General features: G+C 49.9%; 1 protein-coding gene across 1 annotated transcript; it reads left to right on the top strand.

Moving 5' to 3' along the window:
• Positions 1-12,073: 12,073 nt before the first annotated feature.
• On the top strand, positions 12,074-17,852 carry LOC118881677 (F-BAR domain only protein 1-like). Its single transcript, XM_036826797.1, has 4 exons — positions 12,074-12,077; positions 13,115-13,228; positions 13,932-14,064; positions 15,687-17,852. Exons 1-4 carry the CDS (start codon positions 12,074-12,076, stop codon positions 16,342-16,344), a joined length of 909 nt encoding a protein of 302 aa, XP_036682692.1. The 3' UTR covers positions 16,345-17,852.
• Positions 17,853-19,387: the final 1,535 nt, after the last annotated feature.

Here is a 19,387-nt window from a genome sequence, read left to right as displayed (position 1 = left end):
TGGCCGGTGCCACAGCAGCAGTTATGACCATATGAGACATCGAGGATGGAAGCCACATGCTGAGGATGGTTGGAGCAGAGAGGAAGAGTCTGGAACATTGGTGACTCTGTGGAGCTACAGATCAGACCTGGGCTGTCTACCTCTGACATTTAAGCCAGTCTTTTTCTGCTGCCCGCAAACTCATCCCTAACCGATCCAGGGCTCACAGGAGCAATAGGAATCTGGAGAACCAGTCCTGGAAATGAGCAAGAACCAAGGCAGCTCAAGTTATGGATGACCTTATCACCATCACATGATGATTCTCCTTCTCAAGGGAGCAGCTGGCTTAATAAACAGCCATTGGTATGTGAAAACAAACCACACCCTCTCCTGGAAGCTAAGCTATAGGTTGGGAGAGAGAACATACCAGTCTATAAATTAGCCTTCTGAAAGGTCCCTCTTTGGAGATTTTGCTTGCCTACTGTTATATTTCCAGAGGGAAACTTACCCTCTCAGTGTCTCAAATAAAACAAGAGTTATGAATAGATGTGCCCACATTTCTCCACCGTGAATGATTTCTCCACTGTGCTGAACTGTAAACTGTAGGCAATGGCTGGCACCCACACCTCCACCAAGTAAGCCTTGCCAGCTCAGAGGTCCAGGATGTTTAGACAAGTGATGAAGCCCGTCTCTGGCAGAACTGGAAGTACTATGGGTATATCCGAATGTGGCTTAACGTAGCGTTTGACAGGGAATGGGTGGATGGCAAAGCCCTCTGGAGTCCTGGAATTTCCATCTTGTAATTAGCAAAAAAAATCGGAGTGTGACCTAACGCACAAGGGGTGGGGCCCTAACCCTAAGACAGAAGATCCCACAAGGAGAGCTGGGGAGGATGGACAAGAACTTCACTCACTTTTATCCTCTTCATTCTTTTGCCCCAGATTCAGTTTCCAGAGGAAGAAGCATCTAGTTGGGTCTAGCGTGGGTCACAGACTCCCTTTTTGGGGAGGGCAGACTCCTATTTATAAACTCCACCCCGCCTCCATTGAACTCTATCCAACGGGAAAGGGATTGGCGATTCCTCAAGGGAGATCAGAGAAAATGGATACCTGGGAAATAGATATATTTAAAATTTTTTAAACATGCAAATTTTAAATTAAACTTTTAAAAAAGAAAAATTAATTTAAAATTTACAGAGTTCAAGTTTTCATGCCCAGATGAATCTTGAAATCAACCTGAACACCGCTGTGGTTCTCTCAGGTCACACAAAGATAAATGTAGTGGTCCCCAGCATCAATGACTCCCTCATCTAGAGAGGGAGCAAGATATACATGGGATAAACCATAAGATGATCACTAAGACCTATTAAAGGTACCCGACCAGAGCACCATGGGAGAACAGAGAAAGGGGGTTGTTACTTTTGACCCTCCAGATCAGAGGAGGCTTCCTGGAGGAGGTGACATTTGAGTAGAAGATGAGAATAAAGATAGAGATTTGTACCAAAGGATATGGAGCTTTGAATGTTATGCTGAAGTTTTCTTTGGAAAATGGAGTGTCATTGAAGGCTTTTGAGCAGAGAGATAATATGGTCTTATCTCAGCAACTGTGTAGAGATTAGATTGCCCTGGTGGGAGAGGTTAAAAGTTAGGAGACCCGTAAGAATATTGTTGCAGTCATTCAGATGAGCAATGATAAGGGGCTGCTTTGGAGACCAGGGAAGCCAGGGTAACAGCGCAAAACCACATTGCGGGGAGCTAGACGGGACAAGTCTCGATGAATAATTGGATGTTGGGGGTCGAAAGGTAAATAATTCGAGATTTCTGTCCTGGGTGATCTGGTGAATGGTGGTGCTGTCCACCAATCTAGGGAACTCAGGAGCAGTGTGAGTGGGGAAGATGATGAGGTTGATTGGGGTCAGGTAGGGCTTGAGATGCTTGAGAGACATCCTGATGGAACTATTCTACCGGCAGTTGGAAATCTCAGTCAAAACCTCAGGAAGCAAATGCTGGCAGTCATCACCTCTGAGCATTGAATTGTGGATGATTTTTGTTTGGTTATATTTAGGATCCTTAGCGGGCATGTGTTTCTTGTCTAGTTACAAAAGAGAATACGCTGGGTTTTGTTTGGTTTTTTTTTTATTTTTTTAAGAATAGCAACAGCAGGAGACAGGTTGGGATGGACAGAGCTCGGGAACGAGATTGCAGAATCGGAGCTTGTTCAGTTCAGCACAGACAACACCGTGACTGAGCCCTTCTCTTTGCCAGGCTCTAGGCGCGCTGCAGCAAACAGAACAGTGACCAAGACAGATGTAGTCCCCATCCTCAGAGAGCCCCGAGGGCTGGGGAGGTACCAGGAGAGGAGAAATGAACAGACAGCTGTCCCACTTTGCCAAAAAGCAAGGAAGGGTAGATTCTAGAAGCTGCACGGCTGGACAGCTGGCTGGGCAAAAATTCTGCACTCTTGTAGGCTCTGGGAGAAGAAGGCACAGATAGATGGTCCTTAGGAGACTGCTTGGATCCAGAGAGACTGTTCATACCACAGGAAACTCATTCCCCTTCCTTATTCCCTTATCTTTAGGATAAGACTAAAGAGACTGCATGTCTGGGTTTCAGCCAGACATTTGACAGAGGTCCTCCTGATGCCCCTCTGGGCAGGTTAGACAACTATGGGCCAAGGGTAGTTGAGTGAGACTGATTCAGAAGAAGCTGAAGGACTAGATGCAAAGTTTTGATGAATGGGTTGATATCAAGCCAGAGAAAGGTCTTGAGATCTCATGGGTCTCCTCTTGGCTCTGTCCTGTTTATCATTAAAAAAAAAGGGACTTCCCTGGCGGCGCAGTGGTTAAGAATCTGCCTGCCAATGCAGGGAACACGGGTTTGATCCCTGGTTCGGGAAGATCCCACATGCTGCGGAGCAACTAAGCCCATGCGCCACAACTACTGTGCCTGCGCTCTAGAGCCCGCGAGCCACAACTACTGAGCCCACGTGCCACAACTACTGAAGCCCTCGCACCTAGAGCCTGTGCTCCGCAACAGGAGAAGCCACCGCAATGAGATATTGGCTCAGGATAAAGAAGAACTTAAGCAATCAAACGTCTCTGAAAAAAGAACTGGGAGGCCCTTTGTGGTGGGGAATCCCATCACCAGGTATGTTTGAGCAGCCCCTGGATGACCACCTTCCATGAACAGGAAGAGTCCAGGAACACAAGAGTCCAGTCCTGGATGAAAGGGTACAGCAACAGCCTCTACAATCCCTTCCCATCTGTGAGCGCCCTTTGGACGTATCCATCTAGAAGACCGCCATCTTGGCAAACTCAACATGTCTACAACTGAGCAGTTTTGTTGTATGGGAGGAATGGGGTCCCTGCAGCCAGTTGTACCTGGGTTCCCATCTGTATCTACACCTGTCCAGGCGTGTACATTTGAGACAAGGCACTCCACCCCTCCCTCCAGGGTGAGGCTCACGGACCCCCTTAGTCCTCTTGTCTGTACTGTATTCCCACCCGGCCCACCCTGCCCCCCACCCCACTAGACCACCCCCTTCTCCCTCAGCACCTCCTTTCCTCTGAACTCCCAAAGCGGCCGTTTTGTAAACCGTGATGCATGGTTCTTTTTCCTTTCCTTGGTAGTTTCCAATCTTTGCAATAAAATCAGTGGCTTTTTGCAGATAAGAGCCCGGCTAGCACTTCTCGGGATGACCCGGAGCCACATCTTGCACAAGATACACACTCAGGGAGCACATGCTGATTGCTTTGAGGTCAGGGATTGCCCCGGAGTTTGGGGCCATCCCTATAGGAGAGCTTATGGCACTTTCCCAGTGACACAATGGCCCATAAACTCCAGCTTTGCTTGGCCAAGACTAGTTGTCACCAGGGAGAAGGGGAAACTAAGGAAATCTGTCGTTCGTGCAGATACACAGAGCCATGCTTTATGTTTTACAGTCACTGCACTTGCTTCCTGCCCACCCCACTCCGCAGAGCTGTCTGCTCCTTGTTTATCCCTTAGATCTCTCCTCCCAGACAAGGTCAAAACCCCTTCTTCTATCCGTTCTGAGCACCGGGCAGCTCTCCTCGGTAGCACTTGTTCATAGTTTTCATGCATTTGGGTGACGCTTCATCACCGACTGTTTTCTTTGCCCTGGATCTGTGTCCCCAGCACTTAGCGGGCTGCCCGTCACACAGTGATCAATCAATAAATGCTGGTTGAGTAATTGAATGAACGCTCTCCGGTTCCAGCCAATAAATGTGAACCTCCCACCAGTGTCCGTCCAAGTCGTCCTGTTAGAGAATCTCACAGGGAGGGGTGCTGGGGTGACTCACACCCCCCATTTATCTGGGAAGCCAGAGGTCAGGGGAGGACCCACTGGGAGACCCCTGGCCAGTCCTGGCAGTTACAGCTGGACCGATTGGCAAGAAGTCAGGGAGAAGCTGCTGCAGTTTTTCTCAGCTCGGTCCTGTTCAATTCCCATCCTGCAGTGCCATCTCCAGGGCACCAGGGCCCTCCGAGATGATCAAAGGTGCGGCCAACTTGGCTGGAACCGCAGAATCACCCTCATAATCAGAGCTTTTGATCCGAGAAAGGTCAGAGCACTAGAGAAGCATTTGCTCATCGTTGCTGTGCAGTGGTGACACCCACTGCCTGCCTCCTACTCCACAAGCTGGGGAGACCACAGCGCCAGACCAGCGCTGATCCCAGGGTGACGCGCCTGGCAAGCACCCGGAATCGTGTAAAATGCAGATTCCATGGCCGTGGCCTGGGGTGGGGCCTGAGAGTCTGCATTCCTAGCAAATGCCAGATGCTGGTGCTGCTGGTCTGATGCAGCAGTCCGTCCGCTATATTCAAGTTGTGGTCCAAGGGCCAGCAGCCCCGACATCAGCAGCCCCGGGAGGGTTTTGCTATTCGTGATGCTGTTCCCATTTGGGCAGCATCAGCACCACCTGGGAGCTTGTTAGAAATAGAGTCTCAGGCTCCACTCCCGACTTTCTGGATCACAACCTGCGTTTGAACCAGATCTGTAGGTGATTCATAGACATGGTAAAGTCTGAGATGCTCTGCTCAAGAACCATGGTCCTTAACCTCAGGTGCACATTGAAACCACCCGGGAAGCTTTAAAAAAAAAAATTACTGATGTGGGAATCCCTACAGACCCTGATTTAATCTGTACTGGCTGCAAACTGCATATCAGGGATTTTTAAAAATTCCCCAGGTGATTCTAATAGAAAAGTTGCTTTCTATTAGAATACTTTATCAATATTTTATTAAGTTTTGCTAATATTTTTCTTAATATCTATTGGAGATTTTTTCTCCAGGGAAGATATACAAATAGCCAACAAGCACAGGAAAAGATGCTCAACATCACTAATCAGTAGGGAAACGCAGGAGAAAACCACAGTGACAGGCCACCTCCCACCTACCAGGATGGATCTCATCGTAACAGTGGAAAATAACAGGTGCCAGTGAAGATGGGCAGAAATTGGGACCCTCGCACATTGCCGATGGGATGTAGAACGGTGTAATGCTGTAAGACAGTCTGACAGTTCCTCCAAAAGTTAAAATGGAGCTACCATATGACCCAGCAATTCCACTCCTAGGGATACACTCCAAAGAATTGAAAATGGGAATTCACGTATTTGTTCATGCATGTTCATTGCAGCATTATTGACAACAGCCAAAAAATAGACACAACCCAAGTGTCCACCAATAGATGAATGGATAAACAACATGTGGTCGATCCACACAATGGAATATTATTCACCCATAAAAAGGAATGGAGTAGTGATGCATGCGACACCATGGATGAACCTTGAAAACATTATAAGCTAAATGAGAGGCTAGACAGGAAAGAACAATAGCGTATGATCCCTTTACATGAAATATCTGGAATAGGCAGATTCATAGAGGCAGACATGTGTTTTTCAGTCTCTTCAAGAAGCCATGAGTTCCTGGACCCACACCTTGGCTTTCTTGGATGTTCTTTTGGACTATTGCAAAGTGGTCAGAGTCCTACTTAGTCAGCTAAAACACCTCAATTTTGTCAAGAAAATTCCTTGTGTCTTCCAGTTTTTAAAGGGAGAAAAATCAATCATAAAGATTTTGCACAGTTTTTCATTTATTCCTGGGTATTTTCATTTTAGCTTCTACTGTACAAGGGATCTTCTATTTTATAAGGAGGTATTATTTGTATATAGAGCTTCTATCAGTTTTCTTTCTTTTTTTTTTTGTTTTGCTATATACCCACCCTTATGGTAGTTTTCCAACTGTCTTGGGTTTCTAGGTAGAGCTCACATCATGTACAAAAAATTTTAGGTGAGTTCTATGTGTGGTGAAGGACCAGGCTTCAGTCTTCTTCCCAATGTGTTTTGTAAAATAAATGACGTCTACAGAATCCACTCCTGGATGTCGTTAAAAGGCCAAATTGCTAAAGAAGTTTCTAAATGCTTATTTCCGATTTCCGTACTTTTTTGTCAGAGACCAGTAAACATTGGACAGACCAGGAGTGGTCCTCAGCCTTCATTTGGAGGATCATTGCTTTAGACATTATTAAATGTCTCCATTTACGTGTCTCCATTAAATGTCTCCAATAACGTGCTCCAACGTTATTAAATGTTAGAATTCCAAACCTATACCCTATAATGTGTTCTCATGTTCAGCAGCCAAACTCTGTTTATTACTACAAGATCATACTACTTATGCAAAGTTACATTGTACTTGTGTGTGTGTGTAATGGACTTTCTCTGTCAAAAAGCGGAAAAAAGGGATACCATTCCAGGGATAGATATATACCTTGATATTGAAGGAGTTCATAGATTTTCTCCAAATTTGGGGGAGTGAGGCAGAGCCGGAGGAAACTGAGCCAAAAAATAAGGTTTAAAAATTCTGAACAAATTACAATTTGGTGGGTAGGGAAAGCTAAATTTTTAAAAATAGACGCTTCAAACTTACATAGCGCTGTGTCAATTATATCTCAATAAAAATGAAAGAAAAAAAATAGATGCTTCAGTGAAGCTGTTTCCCATTACTGTGGACTCGTGTCACAAGTGGCATTAATGGCCTCACGGCTCCTGCACCAGCAGAATTGTCTCCAAGTCTGGGATCCTGTAATTACATGTTGGCCCCCGCATGTCTTACAAGCTCTTTGTGGCACACTCAGAGGAGTGGTGTCTGGGACTCCGCCAGTTGCTCCACTCTGCTGGCAGGGGGACAAGTCACATGAGGTAGGGAGACCGAGGGTTTTTCCTGTTGGATCCTTGGGACCATGGGCCCGGCCGGGCCTCCCCATCCTGCTGGCCGGTGATGAAACTTGCCAACACCCTTCAGATAGACTCCCCGAGGGTCTTCTTCTAAAATCAACCATTGGCTCCACTGAGGAAGGAGATGTCACCAAAGGGTGTGGCAAGCCTCTGTCCTTTCAGAGATAAAGTGTGATGTAAACAGACACACTTTTTTTTTTTTTTTGCCGCGCTGCATGGCACGTGGCATCTTAGTTCCCCAAACAGGGATTGAACCCTCACCCCCTGCAGTGGAAGCGCGAGTCTTAACCACTGGACCGCCAGGGAAGTCCCCAGACACACATATTTTAATATAGACCCCTCACAGTCATCCCCGTCGGACCCCACAGTCGACTAAAGCCTCCCACTTACTGCCTCTTTAACCTGTGACAAGTTTGGGAGAGGGGGAGAGGGCTGTCATCAGTGGAAAAACGATCCAGTCCGCAGCTTGAATCCTGCTTCTCCTTTCCAGAGCCTTTATTTCCTATTCTATAAAATGGGCCTAAGGGTTGCTGGGAGGACCACGTTTATGTCTATATGGCTGTCTCAGGTGGCAGTTAGGAAGGCCGGGTGCACCGGCCGAGCCAACCCTGCGTTAAACCCATAGGCTCCTTGCAGGGGCTTCATCGATGCTTCTTGCGGGCTAAGCCCCAGCTGGAGGCTGCAAAGGCAGCGGTGAGAGACACCCGAGGCTCCCGGGAGCGGGCAAGACAATGAACCCATAATCCGAGTGATAAGGGCTGTGAAGGCACTAAATCAGGGTCATGAACCAGTGGGCTGTGCGCTACTTGAACAGGGCAGTGTTCCAAAGGCCTCTCTGAGGAGACGTCTGAGCCAAAACCGGGTCGTGAGACTCTGATCCTGAAGCCTCCCTTCCCTGTGGCTGGAGCCCAGAAGGGTAGGAAAGATGTGGGAGGGGCCTGGCTCACTCAGCCCAGCCCTGCTTGGCCCTGTGACACTGGGCAAGTCACTTGGCCTGGAAGCATCATTTTCTCCACCTGTACAAAGAGCTAAGATCACCTGTGCAGTGATTTTAAAACCTGGCTCCAAAAATCTTCGACACTCCTCTCGCTGAGAGGTGGGGTCTCCATCCCCTCTGCTTTTTTTTTTTTCCCCCTATCTCCACCAACATTACGTGAGCTATTCTTGAAGCAATACTAAAGTAACACTAAATTAGTTATAGTCTAAAAGAGTAAATACATAATGCTAGATTGGGTACGGTTGTGTTTAACTATTTTTGATGACGATCAGTCCATACATTTCCCAGAGGGTGCTTATGGACTGGTTTGAGAATCTAGGAATCTAGGGTAGAAATGCATTCATGTCATTTTTTCTTTTTCCCCCTCTCCTTGAATCTGTGCGGGTTTCTGATTGCTCCGACCAACCAAGTATGACAAAAATGAGACTACGTGACTTTCAAGGATAAGTCTTAAAAGGCGGTGTCCTTTCCACCTGGTTCCCCTGGGAGCCTTGCATTGCAAGAAGAGCACTTCATCTGAGATCACCACGTGGAGGAAGCCACAGACGGGCAGCCCCATGTGAGCTCCCAGCTGACGGCCAGTGTCGCCTGCCAACCTGGGCATCCAGCCCCATCCAGCCCCGTCCAGCCTTCAGCTGCCCACAGCCCCACCACTATCTCATGGTCACCGCATAGCCCCCCCCCCCCCCACAAGCAAGAAATGCCTGGCTGAGCCCTCAACGAACTGCTGAGTCATCATATCGTGAGTCAAATAAGTTGTTTTACAAGTTTGAGGGTAATTTGTTCCATGGTTTTAGTAATGGGAGCACCTATCTCTCTGCCCTCACTTCTTAAACCTCTCCCTTGCTCACGGGCTCCTACCACCTGCCCTTTTTTCAGTTCCTAAAACACACTGAAATGGTTCTGGCCTCAGGGTTTTTTCCACTAGCTTCCTCTCTCTCCCTGGAAATTCCCCTCCCTCCCCCCATCTTCCATGGCCGCCTCCTTATCTTCTAAGGTCTCAGTTCAAACCGCCCTCAGAGAGCTCCTCAGAATCACCTGATGTAGATTAGATCTCCGATCCCCAGCCGCTGTCACATCGCCAGGGGTTTCTTAAGCACTTAACCATCTGATATTTTTCTGTTTGTGTTTATTGACTATGCTCTCTGCCAGATACAAAGTCTGTGAGAGGAAAGCCCTTCCCTGCTTTGATCACCTGTGTGTCCCCTGCTCCTTGTATAAAGCCTAGCACAAGATAAGCATGGATACATGTTGATTAAATGAATGAATATACAAAGAAGGACACAGCCATGAAAAGATGAGAGGGACAAACATTTCTGTCAGAGAAAACCGCAAGAAGAAGTGAGGAGGGTGGTGTGTTCCAGGTAAGAAAAGCACCAGGTTGAGGCTAGAGGGGTTCAAAATGACACAGGCAGGGTGAGAGAGGTCCAGGCCTTTTAAAACATGGGAAGGATATTTTCAGGCACAACGTGAACTGATGGGGGGCGGGGGGGGGGAGAGCGGGGGCTTAAAATACACGTTAACATGCAATTTACTGCTTTAACCGGTTTTAAGTGTAGATTCTGGGGCATTAAGTACATTCACATTGTTGTACAACCATCACCAGTATCCCTTTAGAGAACTTTTTCATCCTCCCAAACTGAGACTCTGTCCCTATCAAAACTCCCCGGTCCCCTCCCCAGCCCCTGGCTACTTGTGAATCTGCCTATTCTAGAGATGTCTGTAAGTGGAATCATACAGCACGTGTAATTCTGTGTCTGGAGTATTCTTCCATGTGGATCCAGCACATGTCCAGCATCCAGCACATGTCATACTGTGATTAAAATATACATAACACAAATTTTATTCCGTTGCTTTTTAAGGCTGAATAGTATTCCACTGCGGGTAGATACCACATTTTGTTCACCCACTCGTCAACACGGGTGGACGGAAATGTTTAAGGCTCGCTTCAGGGCCAGGCGACACTGCCCCGCGGGGTCAACAAGGGCCAAGGACGCAGCCAGGGAAGGTCAGTATTTCACTTGCGTGACCACCCATCTGTGCCCCGCCGTACAGGCGAGGACCCGGCTCAGAGCAGGCAGGCGGCCTGCCCAGGTCACACAGCCAGGAAGGGCGGGGAAGGAGCGGTTAGGGCCGGGGGCAGGGCTGCAGCCGCCGCATCCAGCTCTTCCCGGCCGCCGCCAGCCCCTTCCCGGCAGCGCGACCCCGCCCGGCGCGGCGGCCCGCCCCGCCCGCCAGTGCGCAAGAGCAGGAGGAGCCGCCCGGCGCCCCGCAGGACGCATGCGCAGAAGGCGCACGGCACGGAAAGCTCCGCTCCCCCGGGCGTGAATCCGCGATCCGGGGTTTTGGCCCCGCCGGGAGTTCTGTTTATAAACACACCGCGCGGCCACCGGTAAGGGGTAACCCTAAAGGTAGTGGGATTGGAGGTCAGAGGTCAACGGGGGCGCCGGCGGGGAGACCCATCCCTTCGCCTTTGCGGGCTGCTGGCTGCGCGGCTTGGCCGGTCCGGCGACCCTACCGCGGTCCGGGGCTGCAGGGGGCGCCACGTGGTGCGCACGTGGTCCGGTCCCGGCGCGGCGGCCTCCCCTCCCCCATGGCGCCGGCGGCCCCAGCGCCCCCTAGCGGTGGCCAGGTGCTCTGCGCTGCACGTCGCGCCTGCGCACAACGCGTCACGACGCGCCTTCCGGTCTGCGCGGGAGCCGGGCGTGGGTCCGTTGCGTCCTCGTGACGGCTGCGGGTCTGCGGCGCCCCGGGTCCCGAGGGGGCGGGGCGGGACGGGACGAGCCGCCGGGGGCGCACGTGCGGGGCTGGCGGAAGCTTGGGGCCGTGCCCCGCGCAAGTGGGGCCCGCGGCCGGGCGTGTACGGCGGCCGGGCTGTGATGCGCGTTGGGGGCATCCGCGCGGGCCGGAGGGGGTGCAGGCCGGCTGCCGCCTCCCCAGCCTGAGTTTAAGTTCCCGGAGGGCCGACGCCGCTGGTTTCCTGTCGGCGCGCTGTAAAATGCTTAGTAAAATCAGTGAACGGAGGATAAATTAATTATTAGGATATTCAGGAAGTGTTGTTTTAGGTCTTTTATTCTATCACCTATGCTATAGGTTTTATTTATGGGATTCTACGTGAGAAACACCGTTGGGCCCATAGTAAGCAAGGAGTCTGTGGTAGTTACTGTTATGGCTGTTGCCTTTTTTTTTTTTTTTTTTTTTTTGTTCTTTGACTTTATTCCGTTAAGTGTAAAAAGATTTGAGCAGGGCCTTATAGAGATTGAAAAGCAAACAAACTTTCCCCTTTTTTTCTGCCATTTTATCTTAAAGGCTCACAGTTGCATTGCCACTGCTGGTTGCTCTGCCAAGTTAGTGTTTCTCAGAAGTTTACCCACTTCCGTATTTTTAAAATACCTAGTACGTACCAGACGTTGCCACAGGTCCTAAGGAAGGTGGGCCACACCTAGGTAAGAGGAAACCTAAAAGTGGTTAAATTATAAAGGAAATCAGGAAGTATCTCGCCCAAAGTTCAGGCTGATGGTACATGTTTAACAGCTGGCAGGGGGAGGAGTGCATATGTAGACATATACATTTATTATGAATTTTAACTAGTGTAAAGCATGTGCAGTACACAGCCTACCAAAAATGGTAAAACATACAGTACTCTTGTAAATTCCCTGGAGCCAGTTGATTCTCAGATGTTGCTATTGCTTATTTTTGATGAACTCTTGTATCCATGGCCAACCTGTGGTTAAAATTCAATCATAATCTATCAAATTGAGTTGTCTCCCAACCCACTGTTTTTCCAATAAATTTATTGTCATTAAGTGTAATATGTGATATGAACTTTGGTTGATTTAATCACATCAATGAGTAAGACAGAAATGAACCAAAAAGATATAGATCTTTATTCATCAGTGATGTAAGCAACTTCTTTGCTGTATTGGATCATTTTCCAGTACTGGATGAATATTTTGTGCCAGTCATAATTTAATGGCTAAAAACTGGACACAATTTTAAGTTTAGCTGCACTGTTAATTTTCTCCATTACTAGACTAGGGGTTGGCAAATGTTTTCTACAAAGGGCCAGATACGTATTTGCCGGACACCAATGGTCTCTGGCACATATTCTTTGTTTTATTTTTTACGAACCTTTAAAAATGTAAAAGCCATTCTTAGCTTGAGCAAGGGCCTCGTTTGGCCTTCAAGCTCTGAATTGTAGCATTTTCAGAGTTCCACAGTGTAACTATTTCTCTAATGGCCAACTTGGGAGTATCTGAACCAACATGAAATGCCTTGAATGCAGAGTTAGGGAAAGTATTTCCACCGTACAGGTACAAGAGAGGTAAGTAACCTCAAAAGCACTGGTTTTAGTAAAATAATCATGAAGTGGTGAGTTTTGAGACCTTGTTTTTGATAGAATTGATTTTACTCTATATAATTCAATTTTTTATAACATCTATGTTTAACAGCTAGCTCATGGAATTCCTGAATATTTAACAATCAGCTCTAACTGGCTGTAACTCCACACTGGTCTTACCTCTAAGTGGACCTGGGGGTGGGTAAGCCAGGCTTCTGGGAGGGTAAGCGATGTTCTGTTTCTGGGTTAAACTTAGACACACGGGAAGGTGAAACACCCCCACCGCCCCCAATGAGTCAATGCCCTGTATCATCACCTCCCCATGAGTGTGGGCAGGGCCTGCAATGTGCTTCTAACCAGTAGAATTTGGTGAAAGGGCTGTGATGTCATCCCTTTGGGTAGCATTGTATGTAAAGGGAGTTGGATGTCACGCCCATCATTCCCAGGACCCCATGACAACTGGAGACAGACTCTCCCGCTGGCCTCTCAAGAGCAAACAGCCCCAGAGAGGGACGCTTGGCAGGGGACCATGGAGCTTCTTGGACCTGAGGGCAGCAAGCAGCCCAGAAGAAGCTGGGCCAGCACCTCAATCGTGGCCACGTGGGACCCTTAGCAGAGGACCAGTTGAGCCGTATACCCGGACTCCTGCCCCACGGACACCGAGGTTGGAAATGTGTGTACGTTTTAGCTGCTAAACTTGTGGTCCTTTGTTTTGCAGCACTAGACGTATGCGTCTTTCTGTATGTGAGTTACATTTCTCAATTTGTAAAGGTTGGGGAGGAAATGTAAGTACAATAAAAAGAGCAGGAAATAACTGCACCAGAACGCTCTCGGGTAGTCTGAGGAGGGTTGGCAGTGGGTTTTAGTGGGTTTGTTTGCCCCTGTGATCTCACTGTCCTGACTCTGTGGCCTGTCTACACTGCAAAGTGGGTGTGAGGTTGAGAGCTGGAGTCCAGTGCCTGAGTTTTTACCTCCTGCCTACCTGTGTCCACGAGCCTCTGTTTCCTCACCTTTAAGTTGGAGATGACAGTGGTCCCTGCCTTGTGGGACAGCGTCAGGATGTGGTGAGATGGCCCCTTTCAGTGGACCACGTCGTTAAGTGGCCAGCGTTCCTTGTAGCCCTCACCCGTTACAGAGCCATCAAGGGGCAAGGGGTGCTGACCCCAGCTCTGGGCTGGGTCCGGGTGAGTCTACACCGCACAGGGTGACCGCCAGCAAATGATTCTAAGTCACCGTCGGCCGTTCCCTGAGCCATTCAGGAAAGATCGGGCGTCCAACTGAAGCAGGCATTTGGTAGGAGTTTCCGGAAAAGGGGGTTCCCATCTTCTACGAGGCAGCCGTGAGAAGAAATGGCCTTTCCCCTCCAGGGGCGGTGGCAGAGGATGAGCCGTGTGCAGCCTGGGACGATGCAACCAGCGGGCTTCCGGCGTCATCATCAACCGAGGAAGCTGGAGCCCTGGGTCAAGCCACACCGAAATTCCACCTGCACCCAGATCCCAGGTATGTGATTGACACGCTTCGGCATTGTTTAGACCATTCTCAGTTGGGTTTTCTGGTGCCTGGTGGGCTGAACCTGCATCCTGATTCGTTCGCCATGTAAAGCCATTAACCAGGTCCGTACACGGGGACGGGGACGAGGGACAGTGGCCGTTGGATGCTGTGTCTGCAGCTCCGCCTAGACATGGGCGGGCGTGGCACAGGGGTGGCGTGTTTTCAGGGCTGAAGCCCTTTGTGGCGTGCGACATATCGCCTGCAGCTGCTCCCCAGGTGTTCTGTCACTTCATCGTCAGAACGGCCTTGGGGGGAGGCAGGTACTGTTATCACCCCATCTTAGCTGAGGCGGCTATAATAAATGCCACAGATGGGGCGGCTTAGACAACAGACATTTATTTTCTCACAGTTCTGGAGGCTGCAAGTTTGAGATCAATATTGGTTTCGTCCGAGGCCTCTCTCCTTGGCTGGGGGACGGCCATCTTCTCCCTGTGTCTCTACATGGTCGTCCCTCTGTGCGTGTCTGTGTCCTGACCTCCTCTTCTTATAAGGGCACCAGTCCCATGGGATTAGGGTCCACGTTGTGCCCTCACTTTGCCTTATTCACCTCTGTAAAGGCCAGTCTGCAGATAAAGTCACGCTCTGAGGCACTGGGGCTCAGGCCATCAACATATGAATTTGGAGGAAATGCAGTTCAGCCACAACAAAGCCCCACTTTACAGCTGAGGACGCTGAAATAGAGGCCACGTCACTTGCACGAGGCCACGTGACTTATAAGGAGCAGGGCCAGGGCTCACACCCAGGTAGCCTTACTCCCTGCTGTGGACTGAATGTTTATCCGTCCCCTCCCCCACCATTCATTTGTTGAAACACTAATCCCCAGTGTGATGGGGCCTTTGGGAGATAACCAGGTCATGAGGGTGGAGTCCTTGTGGATGGGGTTGATGCCCTTATAAGAAAAGACACAAGAGCAATTTTTCTCATTCTCCCCCCGCAACGTGAGGACACGGAGAGAAGGCAGGCTCTCGCCAGACATCTGATCAGCTGACACCTTGGTCTCGAGCTTCCCAGCCTCCAAACTGTCAGAAATAAATGTCTGTTGTTTAAGCCGCCCAGTCCGTGGTGTGTTTGTTACAGCAGCTGAGCTGACTAAGACACTCCCCGCATCAACCATGCTCTACCTCCTCTGAAAACATGCCGTGAAACACTTCCGTGCTACAGGGAGGTCGCCGTCAGCCGTGTCGTCGTTTCCCCTCTGCGTTGCGCCTGCGAACGTGGTCAGGGCCGGGCACAGTCTCCACAGATGCTGCCAGGTGCCCGGCTTGAGTTTGTAAGGATGCTCCCGTCCTAACGGGGGCCTGGCAGTTGTCAAATGAATGAAGGGAAGGGGCCTGGGGCCTGAGGAAGGGAAACTTCCACAGGAGAACCTTCTAATCCCCCTGTTCCACCGCGGGGACAAATGCAGCCCCAGGAAGCATCCAGCCACGTGCCCCCCGCAGGGACGATGGTTTCCAGGCCTGGGCAGGCCAGGCTGCTTTCCTTCCTGTTTAACCCTCCCCCTCACTCCCCACCCCGTGCCTGGTCACCTTCCGCTTGCGTCCCAAGCCCGCCTTGCTTTTGTGTGGTCACAGGAGCCCCCTTCAGCCTGCCCACAGCTTAGCCGAGCCTGGCCCAGCGCCGGGTCCCTGTCCCCAGGCCTGGAGGCCAGACCGCGATGCCGCCTCCGCCGAGGAGCCCTCCTTGCACCCTGCCCCAGGGAATCGGCATGTCCGTCTCCAGCCCTGCCTCCTGTCTGCTGGATTTCTCAAGAGAAACCGGGTCTCCAGGCCCCAGCGGGCCCTAGCGCTTGGCGAGGCCCAGCCGCCGCCCCCTGGGCCCACCCGAAGCGCAAGGCCGCACCCCCGGGCTGCCGCAGCCCAGCGAACAAAGGCCCCGCGGCCCTGGAGCTCTCGCTGTGGCCTATCGAAACCTCGAGGTGGTTCCCTATTAACCACTCCCTTTGGTGCCTCCGAGGCCAAAAAAGGAGTCGAACAAAACCTCTTTTCTAAGCAGGAAGAGCTTTGTAGAGAGAGAGAGAGAGAGCTGAGCAGAGAGGGTCCCCAGCCCCTCTCACCGGCGAAACGCTCACCAGACGCCTGCCGGGGCCTCCCGCACCCGCACACACGAACAGGAGCCGCCTGGAGAGGGGTCTGGACCTCAGCCGGTTGCGCCTGTGCCCCCAAAAGGCTGCGCTGGGATGGCCAGCAAGGGGTCTCACCTGCACGCGGCCCCTGCCTTGTTTTATTTTAGAAACCAACAAGACCCAATTAAATGGTATTTTTTAAAAGTGGACACACACTAGGAGGATGGGAGAGATGAAACAAAAATCCCACCTGCTTTCTTTCTCCGACATAACCTTGAACCTCAACCCCTTTGTCTGTTTTTCCCCATGTTGTTGTCCTGCCTTAACCAATGACTGATACTGCATTATTCGTTCATCTATAAATAGGAAGTTTGGCTGCTGTTTTTTAACAGAAGGCCCAGGCCAGAGCACTAGGCAGTCATTTCCCCAGCAAGCCCTCATCCCCCCAGGGACCAAGGGGAATGTGATCTCTGGTCCCGTGTCTGTGTCTGAATTGTCCTGTTACAGAGAGAAATGGCCTTTTTATCCAGGTGCTGGGGCCCCTTATCAGGCAGGAGGAGCAACAGTCCGAGACGTTTATGCCTCTGAGTGCAGGCAAGCTCTTTGTCGTTAAAATTTAATTTGAAGGGAAAAAAGGAAAGAAAAAAAGCTGGCTCAAAGAGCATCGGCATGTCATCCGTTTAGATTTGAGGGCAGAAGTCCATCCAGAAGCAACGCAGAGCATGAGCTTGGAGAATCAGATGAATAAAGAGACAGCAGTTTATTGAAAAAGCATCATCCTTGGCCTCGCAAGGCAGGGGTGTGACTCACGGTACAGATTTCGGCCTGCCCAGGAAACGGCCTCCCTCTGGCATGCCGGTCTCGCCTTGAACACGACCTTGGGCTCTGAGCACAGAAGCCACCCACTAGCAATGTTCGTCCAGTCCTGAGCCCTTGCCGAGTTCTGGGTTCCGTGGAGCGGGTATTATTTTCCTGTTTTACAGGTGAGAACACCAAGGCTCCCAGGGGACATGCAGCTGGCCCGGTCTAGTCACGAGAACAGGCCGCTTAGCGTAAACCTAGGATTTAAACCCAGGTCTGTCTTGCTCCGGAGTCCATGCTCCTTCCCCTGAACTTGGCCTCTTGAATAATTTATGAGAACACACTTTGGGGCCGGGGGGAGGGTGGTTCTCACGTGCTGCCGCCCAGGAGACCAGGGGAGCACAGTCTCACATGACACCACCAATGCACTGCTCCAACCCAAGAGGGCTAGCAGCGCTCTTGTCACAAAGAAAAACCTGAGAGGCAGATTCTGCAACTGGATTTGCGATCGGTGATGCCTGCTCGTTCCTCAGAGGTTAACGGAGTTAAACGGCTGGAATGTGGGTGGTCTTGCCTGGCACACGCTGTGATCACATAGCGGGGGAAATTGCTAGCACGGCAGTTAAAAAGTACTTCTGGAGCTTCGCTATTGTGAGGGTTGTTTTTTTTTTTTTAAATCAAACAAAATGACCCTCTAACAGGAAAGATGACTATAATAATAGCTCTACAGAGCTTCCGAAGGAGCCAGCACGTGAAGGTAGGAAATTTAAGGAACAGCTGAAGGCCCACTCACTGTGATTCCAGGAAGTGCTGAGGCCCCTGATGGCTGACCTTAAAAAAAAAATGCCACTAATAATTGGAAAGTTGTGTGTACTGCCTTTATGGTTTGCAGCACAAAGCAATGCACCGGGTGCCACCACAAAATTCAGAGACCGACCTCCCACCGCATCCCCAGCACAGGTTTTTATTTTTCCCAAACTGGAGATTGGAAAGATGCCACACCTTTGACCTAACGTCAGAACTCAGCACAGGAGAACAGTGAGGGAGGCCTGGCGCTTAGGTTCTCAACTCACCTCCTTTCCCCTGTGCGGTCCTTCCAAAGCACCAATTTGTAGTGTTTTGCAAAGAGTAATTGATCAATGCCTGTGCTATGCAGTTACTTAACATGATGTCCACTAGGGATTTTTAATAACATGGGGAAACACTGTATAAAGTGAAGTGGAAAAAGCAAGATAGGAAACTGAGCATGTGTGTGTTGGGAAGAAAATGCACCCAACTTTTTTTTTTTTTTTTTTTTTTTTTTTTTTTGCACCCAACTCTTCTTAAAAGCCGTCAGTGGTGAAGTCATGCCTGTGATTAGTTTCTTTTTGATACATATTTTCCTAATTTTCTACAGTGACCATATGTTGCATCGTGGCCTGTAGTTTTTTTCAATGAAGTTTAACAGAAACTGGGAAAACTTTCTCCTATATTCTTTTTCTCCCATATGCTTCCTTTTTCTGGTGATTGAGTTTTGTGGTCCATTTACGTTCCTTTTATTTAATTCTTGCCATGGCTGCTTGTTGCTTGGTAACAATCATTGTTACTGATTGCCTTTTCCTCATTGGTACTCTGTAGTGACGCTGAATTGCAGAGCAAAACGGTGTGAAATAATTTCAGACCAGAGCAATAAACGAAACTATCTGACCTCAATTATCACACTTTCCACCTTAGGAGTTGTGGGTACTGCTGCCAACTTCCCCAAACATTACATTTAATAAATGTACTAGAAAGAATAACGCCTTAAACATCCGTGGTTCCTAGCTTTCCGCTCCCATGCCCAGCCGTGAAATTCTCCTCTGCCTGTCCCTGAGAGGCTGCTGGTCTCCGGGACCCTGTTCTCTCTCCTTTGTAGCAAATGTGTTGTAGTTGCCGACCTACCAGCCTCCTCCCCACCCTTCTCTTTTTCCTGCCACGAGAACCCAGATTCTTGTCCTGTACCATCTTTCCTTCAGCTTCAGGAGACCTGGGGCCCAGCTCCTAAGAGAAACCCATGATTGGGCTAAGAAAAGCATGGTGGTCGCAAACCCCTTGCCTGGAAGTGGTTTAAACACAGGCATGTGGTGTCTTTTCGGCGAATGAGACGTGAGGGGAAGTGGGCTGGGGGAGGGAGGTCCTGAGAGAAGTGTTTGTTTCTAGAAAAGAGATGCACGAAGCAGAGACGGTCTCCAGATCCTGGTTTGGGAAGATGAGGGGCCTCAATCCCCTGCAGCCACCTCAAAATCACAAGAGTCGATCCATCAAGGACAAAGGAGCCAAGTGCTGGCCAGAAGCTGAGTCCTTGATGGCATCACTGAGTCACTGAATCAGTCCTCCTAGGGCCGCCCTTTCTCCTGAGTTCTCGTCTGTAAGGTCATAAACCTGCTCCGT

Source organism: Balaenoptera musculus, chromosome 15 (assembly GCF_009873245.2).
Source record: "Balaenoptera musculus isolate JJ_BM4_2016_0621 chromosome 15, mBalMus1.pri.v3, whole genome shotgun sequence".
NCBI classification, from domain to species: Eukaryota; Metazoa; Chordata; class Mammalia; order Artiodactyla; family Balaenopteridae; genus Balaenoptera; species Balaenoptera musculus.
This window is presented reverse-complemented; position numbering and strand designations above follow the sequence as displayed.